The sequence below is a fragment of the Phalacrocorax aristotelis genome, chromosome 5, assembly GCF_949628215.1.
Source record: "Phalacrocorax aristotelis chromosome 5, bGulAri2.1, whole genome shotgun sequence".
Lineage (NCBI taxonomy): Eukaryota > Metazoa > Chordata > Aves > Suliformes > Phalacrocoracidae > Phalacrocorax > Phalacrocorax aristotelis.
In genome coordinates, this window is record NC_134280.1 from 68,768,737 (window position 1) to 68,790,259 (window position 21,523).

Sequence of the window (21,523 nt, forward strand, 5' to 3'; positions counted from 1 at the left end):
GAGCGGGTTCCTGGTCTCTCCGTACCCGGATCCCGGCAGATGGGGCTGTGCGAGCCTGGCGGAGCCTGGTGTACCGCTAATTGCAGCGCAGGCACTTGACCGTGGGCAAAGCCAGCTCGGGTGGCCGTGCCGCCTCCGTTCCTCGTCAAGGGGACAGATCTTTGCACAACCCTGTAACCACATGCGTTAGTGCCTCGGGCCTTGTTTTAAACCTACAAGGTCAGCTTACGGCCTTTTTTTCAGCACTCCCTGGATCTGTCACGTTCGTGCAGGTTCGCTCTCCTCCTCTCCAGTGCCCGGGCGAGCTGTTCACCTGCAGCGATGGAGCGCTGTGGCTGATCCGGAGGGAAGTGGGAGAGCCACGTCTAGCCGAGCAGCTCTCTGCAGGTGGCGGGTAGATGTGACCTAGTTGTCAGTGGAATCATCCTGCTTGCTTGGAGAGCCCTGAGCGATTTTGACAGCTGGAGCGAGCTGACCTCTGCGAGGTATCCCGGAGGAAGTAAAACCAGTGAAGCTGAGGCTCTTTGCTGCTGCGAGCTGGCTGTCCTTTCAGGAGGGGTCTTGCCTCCCACAGCTGTGTGCGGGTGAAATGAGCTGTCTGGAAAGCAGAGGTTGGTGTATTGGATAAGGGCAGCGTGTAGAAGGGGCAGGAGGGCGTATGTCTTTTCCATTTGGCCATTGTGATATTGCCTTGGGAGTCTTTTTTTTGCTTCCACAGCTGGATTTTTGTTTGACTGTGTCACTACTTCTCTGTGTAGTCTCTGAATCACGAGCCTGTCTCTTGGTAAGGGCTCAAAGCGACAGGCATCTCGTGGCGTGCGTTTTCTAACGCCTGCGTGCTGTTAGCAGGCATGTGAAGGCTGAGGATGGAGAGAGGTGGCAACAGACACGCTTCGCCTTCTGCCTCAGCTAAACATGGAGACCGGAGCGTTGGGCCAAATCCCATGCTCGGTGTAGCAAGCCGCCCGCCCAGCGAGCGTGGAAGTGAGCAGCGAGCTCCGACTGCGCTGTGCGTGAAGGCAGTACTCTAGCCGAGCAGCTGTGAACTGGCCCGCTCGTTTCTAGTCACCAATGGTAGGAAAATGGACAGCACTGAAATGACCCCAGCTCTCGGGGGCCGGGCGTTGCTGCTTAGCAAGGCCTTTTTTCCCTGCTGTGCTGTGATTTATTTTTTTTCCCCATCATACAACAGAACCCTTTTTTCTGCCTCTCTCTTACTTGAGCAAATAGCGCCGACTGCAACATTCTGTTTTCTTTTCTGTGGCTTAATGGATCCCTTATACTCAAAGCCGCCCTTTTGGGGAGGCAAATCTCGCGTTTGAGTCCTCTTCCCTGCCCCCAGCAGCGGTGACAGCAGCTTGCTGCCCCGGCTCCTCGAGGCAGTCGCCACTCCCCTCTTTCCCCCGCTTGCGTCCCCTGGGCTGTCCCCGTTTTGGCAGGTGCAGGAAGCCGGGTCTGTTGCTCGGGCAGCATTTCATGAGGGCAAAGGGCCAGGTAGTAGCAGTGCTCCATTAGCCAGCGCTTGCCTGCTGTGCAGAGGCTTATTGTAAAGCAAAAAAAGGTTTTCTTTTACCCGGAAAGTCATGGAGCACGTTCAGGCAGATGTGTGAGCTCTGTTTATTCCCTCGGCACCATGAAATTATGGCCCGCAAAGTTTTGTGCTTCCCCAAAGCTGGATGAACTCTGCTATGTTACTTTCCAGGGCTCCAAGGGCAGCGCTGCATAAAACAGAGGCGATCTGCAACTAGTTTAATAGAAATTTCTATTTAATCTACTTCTTAGCGTAAAAGTGCTCCAAAGGGACCGTCAGGTGTTTGCATTCCATGATTCTTGAGAGCAAGGCGGGGTGTGCGTTGGTGGGTTTCCAAGCGCGCCATGTAATGGCATGACACAAGAGCCAGCAGCCCTCATGCGCCCGGCCCAGCAGCACTCGCTCAGGTGACGTAAATCAAATGCTAAGACATGCTTGTGACGGTGGCTTATCATAAACTGCATTGCAAGCCCTGCCGCACCAGAGCGATACGCTGCACGGTTCCCTTTCGTTATGTGCGTGGTGGGAAATCGCAGGAAAGCCGCGATTACAACGAGCTTCTCGGCAGCCAGGTACAGGTTCTGGCTGTATTAAGGGTTTCCTCTGCAATGTGTCGTGAGAAAGCGTTTTGAGTCCTCTAGAGGTAGCACCAAGCCTGGAGTCACAGCTCGGCCATTACCCCCAAACTCGGTAGGGGTTTGCAAGGTTTATGGGGTAACCTTGGGGCAGGGAGGAGGTATTTCTGGGTCGAGTTCTTGCTCCAATAGCAGAATTAAACCTGGATACCTCTTACCTCGCAGATAAATGCCCTTGGTTGCCACGCTGTCGCATGCTGACTGCGTGTGGCTGTCAGAGCGTTAAATGCTCTTTGCGCCGACACGAGCCCGGCTACTGCCGCAGCGAAGCGCCCGGCGCCGCGCCCCAGCCAGAGCCACTTCAGCCTCGTGGGCTCCGAGCGACTCGGAAAGGGAGCGTTACCTGCTCCTCCCCGTTCTGTTTGGGAGCATTTGGGAGGGAGTGAAGCAGATGTTCAGCTTCTGAGGTGTGCTTGAGTCCTTTTACGTTAATAGTTGCTTTAACCTTCTCTATCTCTTCTGCAGAGAAGAATCCTAGAATTAGGATTTTTCTGGAACACTACCCTCTGCTGCTTTTTGAGGGAAAGCAGGTGAACTTGCGTCAGCTGGGAAAAATGCAAGTTAAACTCTTTTTTTTGAAGTAAGAAGTTTGAGCCTAGGAGGGGGAAATGAATGCCTCTCTATCCCTTGGTTTGAAGGATAACATTAGGTGTATATATCCCAAACCAAATTAAAGATGCTAAAACTGCAACTGCCTTTTCCACCGAAGAGTCGTTAAATATGGTTTTTCTCTTTTTTTTTTTAGAAGAGCAGAATAAATAACAGCAGCTGTGTATTTTAAAATTACGTTGTTAATAAAACCCTGATACATTTACATAAATGACAACATTAATGTACAATTAACAAAGCGTTGTAATATTACAGCAACAAAAGAGGACCTACGTATCTGTACAGATAGCTGGAGCAGCTACTTGAAAATATTTTCCAAGATAAAGCCTTTTGTGGTATTTTTTAGGCGGACCAGTGATAATTTTGAAGCACCTGTATGGCTTTCTGATAATAAATAGGGTTATTGAAGCTGGTGATCTTCAAAAACTGGCTGTGTCCCTAAAGCACAAGTGGCGCGTGCCCTGACCAACGTGCCTGTCCGCGTGCCGAGCCCAGGTGAGTCGTTCGTGTCCTTGCATGCAACTCGCCTCTGCTGTAAAGCCCTTAAGAATGAGGCGATGTCAGATTTGGATGGGTTTGCTGGGAGATGCTGTAGTTCATCCTCCTTCCCTTCGTCTGCCTCAACCACGTCTACATCGTGCTTTGGAGCTTGGGCCCAGCTGAGCCTCCTCCTTCCAGTGTGTTTAGTTACAGAATTAATTGTTGAATTTCTAAGAGGCAGTAATTCTCCACTGAGACCTTGGCTTCCTCTTCTCCTTCACCCACCTATAACAAATGAAAGCGTCTCAGGCAAATGCTTTTGGCAGGTGCCAACGAAGGTCAGTGGGAACAGCTGAAGGTCTTTCCTTAAAGCTGTTGCTAAGAGCGAGGTCTGTGTTTTTACACAACTAACCGCCTTCCTACGGTTGGGATTATTCAAAATAAAAAGAACCACACACAAAAACATTGCTTCAGACCCAGAACTGTAGATTGACCTGTCTCCTCAGTCAGCTAGAAGGCGGCCTAGAATGGGCCCTTGTGGACCAGAAACATCTGCCTGCTGCGAGCAAAGGGAAAATGTGAATCTTATGTCAATCTTGGGCATTTGAGGTGAGGCATCTGGTTTAAGTGCTGCTGCCTAAGTGTTAGACTGCAGCCTACCTGCAGGAGCTGGCCGGGTGTGCGCTACGCCCAGCCCCTGCTGAGGCAGCCTGTCTGTGGAAACAGCATCCCACGGATGAGGCTGTGGAAGTGGAGACTAGAGGTCAGAGCTTTTAATCCCAACTGGCTCCAGAGAGAGGCCAAACCATCAAGCGCTACGTCCCTCAGACTCTGAGGGAGATTTTTATTGCTATTTATGCTATTGGACACTTTTTCAGCATAGTGCTAGCTCCTGCTACACCTGAGTCTTTTAGAAAGCATCTTTTATGGTGTTGGGTCTCACAGATAATGTTCAGAAACAGGTTTTTAAGATGAAAGTGACTGGGACTATCAAACCTTAATAGTGAAAGGGTAAACAGTCTTTTTTTCCCCTCCTCAAAATGGATCCAGATTAACAGACAGTATTAAAAAAATAAACCAATTCTCCCCTCCCTGCCCCAGCTTGGTTCTTCATATTGGGTTTAAAGAGTCATTTCAGAGTTGGTATTAGTTTCTACTCAGCTTTGAACATCTACAAAATCTCTCTCTCTCTCAAGGTGCAAATGGTTTGGGGGGAAAATTTATGTTGGAGTCTCTTGACAGTGTAGAGACCGGTGTTTATTACTACAGCGAAGTAGCTTGTGCACACCAGCCTTTGCGCTCAGGCAGGTGACTCGTTGGACGGGCAGTGGTCCGCAGGATTAGGGAACTCCTTCTACGCAGCCTTTTTACAAGTAAAACACCTACGCGTATGAACTAGGTGGCCATTGCGGTGTGTAGACAGACACGTAAGACTACAAGTTAGGTGTTGGGCCTAGGTAAATCGCCTCGCTTCTCTATAGCCCTGCATTGTGCTTGTGTAAATGGCAGCAGTGATGGTCTCTTCGGTTCAGGTTCTTCGCTTGCACCCGCAGTTCGTGGTCGCGCTGTGACAGTGTTTCTGTGACAGTAGCAGCACAGAGAAGCCAGCTCCCGCTCCGTCAGTGGGACGAGGCGCAGCACCCTTGCCTAGGGGGTATCTGTTGTAGGGGACGTTCAGCAAGATCCGGAAGGCAAAGAGGAAAGCCACAGCTTTGCCTGACGACACGTCCCCGCGCAGTGTGAAGCAGCGCTCCTGCCGCTGCCTTGTTCCTGCCTCACACCCTGGAGGTGACGTACACGGAGTGCAGGCGGCCGGCCAGGGCTGTCTGCAAGTCCCGCAGAGGGTCCAGGCCTTGCACTTTGCTGTTCCTGCTGTAGATCAGCTGTTTGAACGAGTCCTGCTCTAGAAGAGAGCTCATGTGCTTGAGGAAGAAGCCTTCGCAAAAAGAGGCTAGTTCAGGCGCGTTGTGAATCTGCGGGAGAGAGGGAGATCAATTAGCCTTTTCTGTATGTCGCAGACCTGAAGGACATGCCTGAGCCTCTTCTCGTTTCTAGTGTGTTTCCCTTTGATGTTTTCTAAGACAGAAGAAGGACGGTAATAACAGTAGAAAAGCACTGAAGGTAGGACCAGGGATGGCTGATAATTTCTTTTGGTGCTTTTTGCGGGCACAGGTGTGCGCAGGGAGGCATTCAAGCTCTTTAATTCCTTCCCCTGATGGCCTGCTGTTGGCAGAGCCACTGGCCTGCGCTCCTGCCTCTTCCTCTTAAAGGAGCAGAGCAGCTGGCTGCTGACGTGGCCAAGATACCTGTTTGGCCGCGCAGGCGGGGAGTTCGTGTGCCGTAGCGTGAACCGCTGCGCTGCCAGATGGCGCGCACAGCTCATGGCGGTAAGAAGATGGTTCACAGGATGCAAGCCTAACTCCTAGAAAAAGGAGCTGAATGTAGGGGAATAGGAACGTGACACTTCTAAAGCACGTTAGGCGGATTTCTGGCTGTGATCTGGTTCCCTTTGCTTCAGAACCAGAGGGGGAAGCTCAGTAATAGGAGGACAATGAAACTCAAGGTTGGGATTAAGCACTGTGCACACGCGCACGCACAGAGCTGTTTCTGAGGACTTTGTGCAAAGAGTAATTTAAGGAAAATTACTAAAGGACAGTAGGAAATGCTCCCTGCCCTCTCTCTATCACTGCATACTGTACATTCTAGGTCCTGAAAGAAACCAGCCCGAGTTCTGTGGAAAAAAAATGGCCCAGCGTGAGAGGCAGGAATCGAAAAGGATCGGTGCGACACTACCCACGAAGTAAACAAGCCTGTCGTTACCAGCCCCTGCTGTAGTCTTTCTGCTTGTCTTTAAGGGCTCTGCTGCTGCGGACTTCCAGGAGGGGCAGAGTGTTTCTTCGTGATTTAATTGATAACATGGATTATTTGCTACAGAGGCGAATATCTGTGTCACACAAAGGAGTACATGCTAGTTCTGGAGCTGTAAAGAATATGTTTTAGCAGCAGGAGTGCTAGGAAAGGGTTTACTACTTAGCTGCTCTACTACGATCAGTCGCCCCTGCTGCTCTGAGGATTTGAGCCTCCTGGGCTTTGCTGGACGATGTTGCTGTATCAGCCAGCTAAGACGCCTCTCCCCTGCTCTGTAGGGACCTTGCATCAATTTCATACATGATTGCTTTAGACAAGAAAACATACTAGGGCTGTGCAGGACTTTACAGAGTGGAACCTGAATACATCTCACTCGAGGCTGCGGTGGGGGTAGAGGTACCAGCACAGCAGGTGCCCGCTCCGTGCCTGTTGTATTTAGTTACCAAAACGAGACCGCAGGAAGCATATGTCCTGTTTCATCGGGATTCTTAAATAAGGCGGTTTGGTGTGTACCTTTGCATATTTATAGATGTTAACAGAGTTCTCCATGCTGATCATCTGGGCACAGAGGATTTCACAGTGTCTCTGGAGGCCGTCCAGTTGAAACAGGCTGGCAGCCGACAACAGCTATCAAGACAAAAGAGAAGCTATTTGAGATCATGAGCCTTGAAAGGCTTTTAGGGAAGGGAAAAGGACAGAACCGGTGATTTCCTCTCTTACCAACCTCCGACTCCCTGTTTTAATGGCTGAGGCCTCATGAGAGCAGAAAGACTGCTCAATGCCTAGCTAAGGCGACTGGCAGATTACCTTTCTTAGCAAAAATATGCTTCTCCTGCAGGAAGTGCTTTTGTGCTACCTTCTATCACCATGATGTATGAGCTCCAGGCTGCTCAAAGCTCCCTCTCCTTTCCTCAGAACAAAATAAATAGTTGTGTGTAGTCTTTAGCTTAAAGCTTTAATTTCACCAGACTACTTGTGACCGAGCAGCATTATTGTAAAAGGGCCCATCTGTAACACAGAAGTGCTCTTAGTCCAGTCTTTGCAGCACCATCAGCTGCTCTGCAGAAGTTCAGCTTGAAATCAGTCGTTTCTCTACAATCTTAGACTTGAGGATCCTAGAGATCCTTTCCAACCTTAATAATTCTATGATTAATAATTCTATTATCTCTAGCCCCTTGGTGTCTGGCCTGCTGTGGGCACCAGAGCTGCTGAATCAGCTGCGCCGTTTCTGTGCCCCAGCACAAGTGCAGCACGCCTGCTTCCTTCTCCCAGGACAGAGGGGACATGGTGCAAACGAGGCTCCCACCTGCCTCTGGGTACCAAAAGCACTGTCATGATTTCCCTCCCTGCTGCTGCCTCCCCCCATCCCAGCATCTCATGGACGTAACAAAACATGGTCGGTAGCTCTTTATTTCTGAGCAAGTGTTTTGAAACTTTAAGCCCATTTCAAAGTGTTAAGTATACTCTGGGATCGGAAGCTTGCTCTTATAGCTCCTGGATTTTGCCTTTCAAGCTCAGTTTGCACCCCAGTGCACTTGGCAAGACGTAGAAGACAACACTCTCACCTCCAAGATATCACTGGTGGGAATTTCCATAGATTCTGTTCCTCCATAGTATAAATACTGCATCAGCATCTGAAATGGGAAGAAGGCCAGGCATGAAGCTGTTATCACTGAAGTCGCAAGGGGCTGTGAATGGCTGAGCAGATGGGAATCGCGCGGTATGCTGGCTCTTGCCTCCACTGTTGGCTTTTTTTTTCCCTAGTGTTGCAAATCTGCAGCTTTCTAATACTCTTCTTCCTCGGGCTCTGAAAAGGGTCCTGTTGAGGATTTTAGGCCGAGGGGTGACAATGTGTCTCTAAGCAACACAAATGTCCTTGTAAAATGGTTCCTTGGATCCGGTTTTGTAAAGCCTTGCAGGCTGGTCGCACGCAGAGCTGCCAGCTAGCTGGAGCACTGAAACTGCTGCGCCGGGAGCATGTGTGTCTCGGGGACCTCCCAGCCACTTGCCTCCCCTGCTGTGCTTCTAATCAGCTTCCAGCCCCTCATCAGGGCCAGAGGAAAGGACCTAATTGTTTGCAGGGAGAGCAAGAGGCAGCTTCTGCTCTTTGATCTACATGTGTGCACCCCCAGCTAACCCAGTGCTGTCTTATCTAGGGAGCGACTAGATTTGGTGTTGGAAAGGAAAGCCGTTCCAGTGTCCTGGGTGGTGTGTGAGAAGGGGTGGGGATTGCATGCTGTGCTTACCATTTCTCACTCTAGTGGTAATAAAACTAAGCTACTACTTTTAATATTACCTTATTTGTATAACAGAATTACGGGGGAGCAAAGCTGCTTTCCAGTAGAGCCCTGAGCAGAGCGCAGAGCTCTGGTGGCTCAGCGTTCTCCACACACCATAACTGAGATTGCTGTAGGATGCCATCATCTCCTTACCTTGTCTGATTTTATTTACCATCAGATTGTGTAATTCCATGAAGTATTTCACTGATTTAATTCTTTTTGATTTGTTGCTCTCTCCAGAGAAGCAAAAGCTTAGCTTTAGAAACCTTTTGATGTAAAAATGTTATTAAGGAGGCTTGTTTCAATCTATTTTTTCTGTCGTGGCCTGAGCTGCAAAATGTGGATGTCATCTGTGCAACGCAGAACTTGTATAGCCCCTTGCAAGCAGAGCAAATCTGTTCTGGTCAACTTCATTCCCTCTACAGGCAATGAGGGTCCTGCGACCAACAGCTTTGCTGTGTCATTTGCTTATCAAACGAGAAAAAGGAAAAGCCTCAACCCTGCAGTGGGACAGTTAGACCGCCTGTTCTGCGCTTCACATTTCCCTGTTCTGTACCTTTCTTCCAACTCTTATTCCAGCTTTCCAGATCTGCATTTCACTTAACTACCACACTTCACTGGCTTGTTTTTCTCCTTGGGTGTGTGTTAAGTAACCTGCTTTCTCTCCATTGTGAATGAACCTCCCTTAGGTCCATTAAATATAGAAACATCATAAAAGCAAAGTGCAATTCAAACTTTTGAGCCACTCTTGAAAGGGACACCACTGATTTCTGATCAGCTGATTAGGATTAATATGAAGCCTGGCAGTCTACGTGCTGTAAATAAATCTACTTTTTGCTTAGCACAGCCTGAAAATGGTATCTTAAAAGTACAAAACCACTTTCAGCAGACGGCCAGTCTCTCCGGCTTTACAGAAGGGTCAGCTGCCTAGGAAGGGAACAGGCTGGAGGTTTCTGCTTTAAGGTTGGTCCTGGCTGAAAAGTTTTGTCAAAGATCAGAATACTCCTGAAATACAAGTGCGGCAAAATGAACTCCATCTCTACTTACACATTACCTGCGATACTAAGCCTTGGCCCTCTTGGCTTCCAAGTACGTGAGAAGGTGAAAAGAGTAAAGCAAGGCAGAGTTACATACCTTGAAAATATTGTATTTCATATCGCTGATTTCAACGGTCTTGCTGCCATGGCTGTCGTGTTCTGTTTTATTGGTCATTAGCGTCTTAAACCTGAGAATGGTTTTAACAGATCTCTGTATTAGTGCTTCACATGCTAATTACCTATTGACAAACAGCCCAAGGAAGGGAAAAATAAAGATGCTTCCCCGCTCTTGTTTCCATTTTCAACTTGCAAACATTTCTTTCAATTTAGTGACAGTTCAGAACTTTAGGGACAACTTAACCTGTAAATCGGTTGGCTCTGACCCAGTCCCACCCTGTAACAGTTGCAAAACACTGTTACTGTGCCAGTAACAGAGAAAGGAACGACTGCAAGTGTGCCAGGTCAGGGGTGAGAGTTCCAGGCAATCTGGAGCAAGCGTAGCTCTAGCTAGCAAACCCTGAGAGGGGGAAGGGAGGGGCGGTGGGTGGCTGGATATGTACACTCCAACTGCAGCACAGGTGTTTTGGGATAGTTACTGGTCGGTTAATGTCAGCAGAGCTCTGCAAACCTCTAACGCATACAAGGACTGGCTAGAAAACCACATCTTTACTCTCTTACTATTCTTAACAGTAGCAAAGATGATGTGGCTTGGTCCTGCAGACCTGAATTATGGTCTGGAATCGTGCCCTTAGCAGCTGCCTTACTGCAAAGGGTGACTGGCAGCTCGTCACACAGACGAGAGAAAGGAAGGTTTGGGCCTTCAGTAACACTTAGCTGTGGAAAGCGACTCACCTGTTAGATGCAGTCACCAGCAGGACTTTGTGTGCGTAAAATAGCTTTCCTTCTACTAAGAAAGTTACATCAGACATTTCTTTATTGTTTAGAAAGTGAGGATCTGGTAGGGTAAGAAAAAAGAAAAGGAGGGTCATTATTTTTTGAAACTGTGGATGCTTTAAAAAAAAAAAACAACCAGTGACGAGAATGTCACCGTTCAGGTGAGAAACTTACCTAGCCGAGCTGGCAGTGTCTTTCGGATTTCAGGAATGCTGGGTATCGGACTGCTGCCATAGCAGTGGGTGAAGATGGAGGCAAGCTGCTGATTGATAGAGTCGTTCTGTAAGGAGGGCGGAACAGGAATCAGTGGGCACTCTGTATCGACCAGGTTTCAAACGTGCTGTGTAACAGTTCGTCTGAGGCTAATAGCGACTGCACCCTACAGAATTACCTCCAAAGGGAGGGACAAGCGCGCGGTCTGAACAAGCAGAATGCTCTCAGCAACAGTTGATGGGCCAACCTCTGTCAGGGGAAAGAGTCCACCAGCAGAAGCTCATCCTTCCACTTGCTCTGTAGCACGTAAGCCCCCTCAGCAAGATTTGATTCATTATATTAGCTCAGTGTCGGATACCAAGTTCCAGTTCCTAGTCTGCAATTGGTTTTAGTTAGCCAGTTTTATCTCTTCCTTTTAATTTAAAGGACACTTACGGTGTATGTTGCAGTGACCAATTATGGGGAGATCAAGAGCTGTACATACTCCTCAGCTTCCCCTGTTCGTGCATTTCAAACGTATCCCGCCTACAGTCAGAAGGCAGGCATCCCCCTCCTCACATGGAGGACAACAGCCTCTTGGAGGAGAACGTGGTAGAGACCGAGCGAATTTATCTGCAAAATGGGACAGCTAAACTATATACCATGGATCAAATCCGTTCTAGACGTGCCTTGAAAAGCAAGGGGAAAAAAAAAACAGTCACAGGCAACCTTTAAATAAAAGGAAGATGTAGAAGGAAAATGTTGCTGAACAAAGGCATTGTTCAGAGAACTCCTAGAAGACACTGAGAGAACCTGAACTGCCCAGTGCTGTACTGGTAAATCTTCCTCTTACATTCACATCATTTCAAAAGCCAGTGGCTGAACGGGCCTTTAACAGAACAGCTTTCATTTCTGTTGAAATTAATGCCTTTGCGGGCTGGAAATGAACTGAGCTAAATGCTACCAGGGCTGTTCTCATACCGTAACTCATTAGGGACTTCGCACAGGCATTCACGTGTGCTTGCTGTGCGCTACCTTCTCCAATAGCAAAAACCAAACCACTTGATTTTGATGCTGTTACAAAACTCATAATTACTTTGCTGGTTCTGAGGATGTCAAACATGAGCTGCAACCCTTCGTTAACCAATTCTTCATTGTAGTCCTCTTCCTTAATGGTGACGAATTCCCGTAAGAGGGTCTGTACGACTGAGTAACGGGACTGGTAGAAGGTTGTCCGTAGTGACTCGATCCACACGTGGAGCTTCCATGGGACTCCTGTAGCCACAGCAAAAAGGGCAAAGATGATGATTTGCTGAAGCACCTGTGAGTAGATGGTTCCGCTGCTATTACTAACACTTAGCGGCACTGAACTACATCTTTACATGCACCCTAACAGCTGATACATTTTTGTCTTACTATTAAAGGTGACTGAACTGGGTCACTGACAGATTAAGTGATGTATCTACAACAGCAAAGGATTGGTACCAGGACCAGAAGTTGGAACTTTCTGCTGCTTCTAAGGACCAGAACCTCCCTATTGTGTATTTAAGCCTCTCGATTAGTCAGAACTACAAAATAAATTTGAACTGAATCCATGAGAAAACCCAACCCTATGCAAACATGGCGCGAGGTCTTTTCTTCTGGTTACCTGTAACAGTCTAGACACACAAGCTTCAAAGCTTCTCTTTCCTACCTTCAGATCAGATCTGCTCTTTCACCTTAAATGACTGAATCGCTGATGTTATCTTTGGTTTTGAGACCAGCCTCTTTCTTTAACACTGAATTTCAGGTGTCAGAGTATCTGAGGAAGGGACGTGGCCTTTGCTGTTAATACTTGGGAACAGAGGATCCAGCCAAAAGTAAGGGACATCCTCGATCAGTGGGAATTTGCAAAGAATTGTGAGGAGCCTTAAACACTTTTTAAATTAAATTAGACAGCTAGTTTCCCATAAGCTTGGGATAGCTTTGCAGTTGGGTTTACAGATTCTTCTCCAAGTGAAAGGGGTAGAGGAAAAAGCTTTTCACACCTTAACAGTGCACAATGCTTAAAATAAACACCTTACCAAGTGCTCTGAGCTCCATGGTGATGTCTACGTAGCCGTGCTCAGCACTGTAATACATGGCCTCCTGCAGAGCCTTCATTCTGGTTTTACAGAGCCTGACTTGCCCCTCGCTGGAGCTGCCCTGGCTGGAGGTGTCACTCTCCACTCCCTCAGCTAAAATCTCCTCCAGCGAGAGGACATCTCCCTTCAGTTGTTGGGGCTGGGTCAGGAGCTTGCGCAGAACGTTCCTGAGGAGGAAGAAGAGATACCACTTATTAATAAATGAAATATCAACAATTCAGACAGGGCTATGGTGAGTTGGGTTTAGGGATCTGGCTTAGGAAATAATAATTTCCTTCCAAAAGACAGACAGCTGGCAGATACGGAGCAGTATTTAAAACGCTTGTCCTTCCCTATTCCGTGTTCCACATCGAAATTGATGCCCTGGTAGGAAGGGCAAAAGAATGGAGTATGCTCGGGTACCTTAGTGCTACCAGGGCATATTTCAGAGTGTTAGGGCAAACTGGTTTGTACTGCAGTCCATACTTTGGCATAGAAGCACGCTTCCTTCCGCCAGACCTCAGTGTGGTAACATCTGAAGCTCTGACGTAAGATTTACCAGAGAGCATCTGTTAGAACCCTTGCTGTTTTCCCAAATGCCCATCTCCAACCAATTGTTATGTTGTTTTAGTCAGACTCGCTTCCTGTGTCAGTAAACAGAAACCATTAAAAAATGATATTTCTGCATCGCCAAATCCGGGGAGAATTATTTTCGCTTTGGAATTTCACACAGCAGTTGCAAGGAGGAGGCTTGCTTGTTTGTGTCCAGCCACTTTAGAAAGCTTGCCTCCCTGGTGTCCTACAGGCAGCTGGAGCCATCTGCAGCAGTCGTTCCCCATCCCAGCACGTCCACCCGAATGCTCAGCTGTGACACTGAACTGCCACTAGCTGGTGCTCTGTTTGCACCCACACTACTCAGTATGAATTAAAAAAACCGTTAATTTTGTGCTTTAGGATCACCCTGCCCTCTCCGATTGGAGAATAAGCCTTCAATTTCACAGTTTGCACGGTTAGAAGTTGCAGAAGTCTGTGGGAGGAGAACAGAGCTGGGAACAGAACCGTGTTTGTGTAGTTTTGCACTGTAAATAACCGCATTAGGCCGTTCCAGCTTTGCAGAGTTTGGGCCTTATTTGAGCTTGGGATATTTTCCCCAGTGTATCCAGATGTGCGATGTACCTGGACGTGCAGTTCTGGCACCGCTGCAAAGCACAGCTGTGTTCAGCAAAGGTGGTAGCTACTATTTAAGATGCTACTGGAAGGGCCAGCTGTACTGCTGTAAGACCCTGTGGCTCACTCTCAGCCCATCGACACGGGCGGTTTCAGGGCTGTTTTAATTGGCTTGTTACGCTAACATTTTCTTCTGGGAACAGAAGGATTTCTGGATGAGTTTGTAAGTAATGTCTTATTTCTAAATAACTACCCTGAAAACAGGGTTGGAAAGCCCAGGTTGGCTCTTCAGCATTTTAATGACTGATCTCTTGGTCAGCCAGCTGAAAACCAGAGGTGCAGTCAACCCAATTCTGCTGCAGATTATTTCTGCAATCATTAATGCAGTTAGATTCTGTCTCAGAACACGAACCACAATCTCATAAGGTGGAACTTAGTCTGCTCACGTGTGGCCCAGAACCAGCTCCTCACCGTTAGTGCTGCAGAGCTAGGCCAGCAAGTGAGAGAATAAGAAAAAGCAAGCAAAGATCTCTCTCCTGTATTTTGTGCTTTTGACTAAAATATAATCCCTTTCTTTTATCAAAGTTATAGCTGCTGAATAACAAAAGCCTTGCATCATTTTTTTCTCAAAGGGATGTAACAGAGAGCAACTACGAGTTTAAAGAATCTTTTGGTTCCCCAAAATGCTCAAAAGGCGCTACCTGCATCAGAATCGGAATAGTCTGAGAAACTGCACTGCACTAAAAACGGGTGCTATCAGCAGAGTCAACACCACGAGGATTTGGGTATAGGACACACAATACAAAGTCACATAAAAGTACCTACAGCGACAGCCTTTGGCAAAAAAAAAACCCTGTTCTGAACACGACTGGAGCTTCACCTGTGCCCGTGTGCAGCCGAGTGACTGAAGCAATTCATATCTTCATGAAGCGATGAAGACATACCGTTGACTTCCAACATACTCAGGAGTGGGTCGGCACCCCTGCTGAGCAATAAGCTGACCAACTCGTAGTTCCCTAGGGAAAAATGGACAGAAAAATAATGGTGATTCCATGTCTATTACCTCTTTGAAAGCATACAGCGTAGGACTGGTAACAGACTGTACCGGCAACTCTCATGCTACCAAGGCTTTCAGAGCACCCTGCAAGCATGCACGAGGCTTTGTAACATCTCCGAGAGAGAAACTGAATCACAAAGCACTTAAAGAACACGCAGCTAGCCAGAGGCAGACTGAAAAGAGAATTAAACTGGTCTGGCGCTTCCAACACGCACCAGCAGAGATGTACGCAACCAGCTAACTAGGAAGAGAGTCTTGGCCCTTCAGCTGGTGGATGAGGTTAACAGAGAAGGCTGGACGGGCGCTGCTCTACGCTGCACGTGCTGACCACAGCTTCATAAAACCACCCCGCAGACAAGTATATCGGTGCAGTGTTGAAGAACACTTTTAGGCTAGCCCAGACTCGTTCACAGAATGCTGAACTTGTCTCATGACAGTTAGGTAGAAGAAATGCAGAATTTTACTTGTATTTAATAAATTAATAAACCTAATTTCTTTATATAGCAGTTATTTTTCCCCAGGCTGAATTGAAACTTGTTAATTTTTGCATCTGGAAGTTATTTAGATCCAGGACATGCCTAGACTAGACAGTAGCTGGTTTACGTTTCTCGACAGCGCAAAGGAGTTGTTTCAGTCAGCTTTACTATGGGGGCTGCTGCGGGGAGGTAAGTGTTGGGCCTAGGTGCAAAAGCAGACGCCCATTTAGTGCCCATCAGGCTCTTGCCACGTGACGACAGCTGGTAGTCGCTGCCAGCCCTGACGGGGATCCTACCAGTGTAGGAACTGTAGCATGCTAGTGTTTAGAAATGAAAAAAAATGCTGACTTTTTGGTAGCCAGCTCACCACGCCACTCATCGGATCTCTCCTCTACCCACGGTACCTTAGAATGCCGTGCAAAGTGACTCCTAACACGTTTTACAGACACCGGACCCACGCGTGAATCGGTTGTGGTTATTGTGTGGTAGCAAGAGGCAGAGCGTGCTGAGGCTGCGCTGAGCTTACCTGCTGCTGAAGCCAGCTGAAGCGGAGTCTCAGCGTAGTTGTCTTCCCCACTGTTAACGGCAGAGCCCTCAACATGGGCACCAGCATCCAAGAGCAGCTGCAAGAGGCACAGGAAAGACACGGAGTTGAGAAAAGAGCAATTCAGAAAGACAAGACAGAAGAGGCTGTGTTCGAAAGGAAAACCAGTAGATTCATAGGGAAGAGCCCATGCGCACAAATGGACCATCTCAAAGGCTAAAGCAAAATACCTATTGCAAGCCAAATTTCTCTCGCGTTTCCTCACTCAGCCTAGGGCTAAATTCTCCGCTTGAATGCCAATCCCCAGCTTTCGTATTTTCTTTTGCTTTACGGTGCTTTCAATAGCGAGTTTGTGCTGGAAAGGTGCTCAGCTGGCAGCTTGGAGGACATCACCTACTATTTTTATTAAAATCTCCTTTATGAACATGGTTTTGCAATTGTAACTTCCCAATTCTAAAGAGCTCTGCAATCAGAGCTTCTCTTCAGCGCAGGAAGTCCATCCTATTTAGCTTCACGCTGTGCTCAGGAAACGGGGTTCCTCCAGGGAATTAGCCCTGGAGGCCAAACATACCTCGCCGAGCCTGCGTGAGGAGGCCCTGGCAGCTGCAGTGATTTGCCACACACAGAACCTGCTTTCACTGAACGCACCGAGCTGCTCACAAGGGAAATTACCCCCCTCGCAGATGAAGGCGAGAGGGTTACAACGTGATGGGGACCCTTTATGGCCAGGTAGGGCTGGCAGACGGCATCGGGGCACCCAGAGCACCGCTTGCAGGTGCAGGCTGGTGGGCGAGCCCTGCCTGCGTGTGCATCCCCAGTGCTTGGCTGCCGGAGGCTCCTGCGCTGGCCGTAGGAGTCCAGCTGGCTGTATTCCATGCGAGCATTGCATGGTAGACCTTAACTGGAAAGGCGATTTTTTACACCGATTTCAGCAAGAGCTGGCATCTACCCTTTTAATAATAGTTGCCAAATCAAAAAAAAAAACACGTATGCAATCTTTAGAAGTTTTAACCAAACTACAAGAAACAAACACCGTGGGTAATGCAGTCCATCAGGAGCTTTGATATGCTTGGCTGCATCTCCTGAGAGAATCACGCTCTTATCTCACACGTAAATTAAAGCTGTCCGACCTCTGTAATGCCAAAGGCTGCCCTGGCAATTTGCCAGGTGGCATCTCATCTTTGTAATTATTTACAAATGTACACAAACAAAAAATGAGCCTGTGCAGCCTTCATTCGCCTACATATTCCCGCCCCCTTTAGCAGAAGGTAAATTAAATTCACCAGCAATTGACTATCTCCTGTGATGAGTCTTGAATTTCAGGTAGGGTTTCCAGGCCTCCATCCCATTCTGCTTCCCCCCCATGTTAATTCCACAGAAAAGGGAGCGGGAAGGATGCGAGAGGCTCAATTCCCACGACAGCTTAAGTCTTGTTCATGCAATTCTCAAGGATGATAAAGGAAGTTACAGATGATTTGCTGCCATTAGAGCAGAAATCGGCATACACTGAGTTTTTGCACATGTAAATGTATAAACCAATTAACATCTGATGTCAGAAAGCATCCTGATCAAGCAGTCTACCTGTAACCACTCCACACGAAGCAGTAGTTTATCTAATACCAAAGAAATGATTGTGCAGCATTGCTCTGGAAGTGGTAAGCCTTGGACCGAGACCGAAACCAAACAAAAATAAGGAAACATGCTGGGTTTTATTATCAAGGCCTCGCTAGGAACTACGCCATCAATTCACAGGTCTGCAAGAAAAGCATCGGTTACGTTCTCCTCATTTTCCAAACATACAATTTTTCACTGGTTTCTTAGAAAGATTCCATCAAACTGCACGTGGAGCCTGCGACGGACCCGGGCACAGGAAGCCTGATGGCGAGGGTGCTGCCCTGCACTCAGCTCGCAGGGCTGCACTTCAGCCCCTCTCTGTCTCCTGTAAAGCCCCCCAGCCAGGGGATTTCTCTGCTTACCTGAACAACAGAGATGTGCCCATGTAGCACAGCGAAGGTGAGGGCAGTCCAGTGCCGGCTGTCGGGATGGACTGAAGGGTACCGTGGAGAGGTGCTGGGAACCTGCGAGAAAGGAACCAGGTTAATTACTAACCACTGCAGTCTCTGTCTGCCATAATCTTTAGGCTTGTACATAACTGGCTTTTTTCTTTTTAAGTGACATCCCCAGGGAATGGTAACTTAGGCCATTTAGAGAACACTGCCAGCACTAGTCACTCTGCCCAGTCCCCCGGGCCTTTTTAATGGGCTTATTGGTTTCTCCCAGTGGCAGCTCTTCCAGGAGGGAGGCCCCTTTATCCCCACCCATGCCTATTAGACTTGCCGATGCCAATCATAATTGGAGCCACTGAGCGCTCCAAGAGGTTTTGAAGGTTTTCTTCCCCCCTCCCAAATCCCTGAAGCAATGGATTCTGAAAGGAGTGGCTTGCTCAGAAGCTTCCAGAAACGAAGCCCTCAGTTGCTAGAAGAGGTTTCATAACTGCTCTTGCTAGTTAACAGGTGAATAATTATGGGGGGAAGGTCCCCTATTACTCACTGGTATATCTAAATTTGCTCCAGCATCTATAAGCATTTGGACCATGGCTTCATCTCCAGCAGCACAGGCGTACATTAGCGGGGTCATACCCTTCAGGAAAAGGAACAAAAAAGAAGTTACCTTTCTATACCTATCAACAGTGAAACAGTGACCGACAGGGCAAGCTGGAATCTTAACGTATAGAAGAGCGTGTGTGCAGGCGTGCACGTGTGTAGGGACAGCGTGAGCGTATGCTCAAAACGATTTGGTTTCAATGCAGAGCGGGCACAACGCGCTAGTTCTGGAAAGTGACGTGGACAAAACGTCATGGGACAAGATTGCAAGAAGGCAAAAGGGATCACTGAAAATCCCAACCGTGTATTGTCCGCAATTCTTCAGCTTTCTCAAGGCTGCCAAAAAAGAAATACCATTTCTTGGATCGTTTGTGGCCAGATGAAGCAAAAGCAGAAAACAACACAAAAATAAAAAGATTAATTTATTTGGCAACTTATCCCCATTGCTAAAATCCTATTTGCTGTAATATTTCAGCATTTCAATCCCATAAATCTCTCTCCTTCTCTCTACTTAACCAGCAAACCATGACAGCTCAGAGATGAATTATGAGAGAAATGAGCCTTACTTACAGAGTTCATTCCAGAAGTAGCCAAGGACAGAAAGGAAATGGCCTCGTAAAATCCATTCCTGCTTACGCCCTACAGCCTTACCCCCCCCTTTAATTATTATTGTGAGCGTTCGAATTCTTCTCTGCGGCTCGTTGTTTAATACTACAGCTTCATCTTTAGAGACAGACACGTGTCGTAAAACAGAATTAACATCTCACACCGAGGAGTTCTATCTTTTATCTGCAAAGGTGTCTTTTCAAAACAGCCACAATCCCAGCCTCCCTGCATCTGACGCAGTTACATTCGCAAAGATGTTTCAGGGGCGGGGGGGGGGATGGTGGGTTTGGCTTTTGGGGGCCTTGGGAGGATCCACTCTCATTATAGACAAGTAAACTTAACTGGGAATTCAAAACTAGGGTCTGCAGGCACAAACCCTGCCACAGTCAGGGTTCTAAAACTAACAGGTTTGTATAGACTTAGCTTGCCTTGTTTTTTAATATTTTAAAAATTATTTTTAATATCAGTTTTGCATTCCCTGCTTGTTCCTCAGTACGCAACGGGAAGAACAGATTGTTTTCCTAAACACCTCAAATCCTGCGACACCAGAGCGCTGCTTGGCACCCACTAGAAGCGAATACAGGGTCCTGCTCCAACCTCATGTTTCTGAAGACACGTTCCGAGTTCTCTCCCTCGCTCTAAAGATATCCCCGTGCACATGCAGGTGGAAGGGGGTTGGAACACGCACCTCGGCGTTGGACACGCTCGCATTCTGGGAGCGGTCTAAACGTGAACCTGGATCTAAAGCCTAGATGTTAAATTAGTCCAACAGTTCTGTCTATTGTAGGATTTACAACAAAAACTGTTGCGGTACTTGCCAGGTGAGAGATGGTCACACCTGGCTGCGATGCCTCAGAGGTGCCTGCCTACTGTGCGCTGTTGTAAGACTGATTCATCGGGAGCTAAAGAAATCAAGATATATAAACTGAGCTTCACCAGGTGCCAGTGGTAAATGTCCTGTCCTACAACAGGACCCAGAGACCTGCTTTCTGTTGCCGTGCCTATGTCTGTTGTCCCAGGTTTGGGTATACTGGCTTTAGCTCTTTCCTTCACAGAAAGGGCAAAAGCAGCTGGCTGTGAAGTTCAGCTTTGGTTTCGTATTCCAGCTACGGCAGAGTCACTGCCAGAGCTTGGATTTAACGCTTCTGTGATGGGTAGCGCAATGGAGGACAGCTGCTTAGCTGCAGAGATGAGTTGCTCCAGAATCACTTAAATGGAGAATTTCAGAGCAATAACATCTCCAGAGGGAGCCTGTCCTGCCCTCCTCCGTCAGTGCCAAAACACTGCTTTTGAGACATGGGAGCAGCATTCTGCGAAGAAGAGAGAGCCGCCAGCACACCGCGACCCTCCTGTTCGCAGTAGGACTGGCTACCGGATGACAACGAGACCAGAAATAAGTGACAGCAGAAACTCCTCAAACCTTCCAATGGGTTGCCTACAGAACGCAGGGTCTTTCGGCGTACAAAAGCCACAGAGCTCCCAGTTTGCTGGCTGGCTGAAGAGAGGTAAAAAACATCCCGCTGTGAGGAGTGATGGTCTCGGCACCAGCATCTTTGGTGTTAGGATAGCAAAGCTCACAATGCAAAATAATCTGTTCTGAGAAAACAGAAGGCCCAAGGCTACAGAAATAGAACTGCAAAAACTTATGAAAAGGAAATTAAAATAAGTAAGCAGCAGACCTTCGTAATATAGATCTGCTCCCTTTAACACTTCAATTAAGTCAGCATCGAGGGCACCTGGGATGTGATACCCCACCTCTGTGACCACAAAGCTCCTTGTATTGGATATGTAAACGAGGGAACTACATACCCAAATATAAGCCTGTGCACGAGTAGTTTCTGCTTGTATTTGTGCACACATTCACATTTCCTTTAAAACTGCAGGATGGTGGAAAGTACCACGGAAGATGTGCCGGTTTCAGACTTTAGTCTGAAATGCCACTGCAGCAAAATGCTGTGTGTGAGAAACCCTCTCTATTTGAACGTAAGTCCTCCCTGCTGCTGAATATCCTATTGTTTCTGAGACATGACAGCTCATTCTCATTGCTGTGACAGCTATAAGGAGTGTTTATTTGGGAGAGGTTTAGAATGGTTTTATTTTTTAATTAAAAAGGTTATTTAAATTAAAAGCTAATTCAATGCACTGAACGATGCCCTAGAGAACAGACTCTGGTCTTACTTGATGGGACTGACAGCACAAGCAGAAGCACCTAAAGACTCCCCAGACTACCAAATCCCTGCGGTTCAATGCAGCTGAGCGGGGAGAGATAAAAATGAAAAAACAGATGCATCAGCACGACGGACTTTCAACAAAGCTAATACCGACTGATACCAACAGCACTGGGGTTCTCGGAGCCGCTTCTGATACGCCAGACTGTACTGAGAACGTGTAACTCCGCACAGGCAGCCCGTAAGCCATCAGGCAGTAACGCCTTTTGGTCACT

At 47.7% G+C, this 21,523-nt stretch overlaps 1 protein-coding gene across 1 annotated transcript in view; it reads right to left on the reverse strand.

The window, feature by feature from the left end:
- Positions 1-2,909: 2,909 nt before the first annotated feature.
- ABTB2 (ankyrin repeat and BTB domain containing 2) overlaps positions 2,910-21,523 on the reverse strand; it is a 135,025-nt gene continuing 116,411 nt past the window's right edge. The window contains exons 6-17 of the mRNA XM_075095032.1: positions 18,422-18,511; positions 17,848-17,949; positions 15,854-15,950; positions 14,675-14,810; positions 12,589-12,815; positions 11,622-11,800; positions 10,508-10,613; positions 10,292-10,394; positions 9,537-9,627; positions 7,689-7,757; positions 6,637-6,750; positions 2,910-5,228 (exon numbers count right to left, since the gene is read on the reverse strand). Coding sequence (XP_074951133.1) covers positions 5,031-5,228; positions 6,637-6,750; positions 7,689-7,757; positions 9,537-9,627; positions 10,292-10,394; positions 10,508-10,613; positions 11,622-11,800; positions 12,589-12,815; positions 14,675-14,810; positions 15,854-15,950; positions 17,848-17,949; positions 18,422-18,511 — 1,512 coding nt within the window. The 3' untranslated portion in view covers positions 2,910-5,030. The remainder of the gene's footprint in view (positions 5,229-6,636; positions 6,751-7,688; positions 7,758-9,536; positions 9,628-10,291; positions 10,395-10,507; positions 10,614-11,621; positions 11,801-12,588; positions 12,816-14,674; positions 14,811-15,853; positions 15,951-17,847; positions 17,950-18,421; positions 18,512-21,523) is intronic.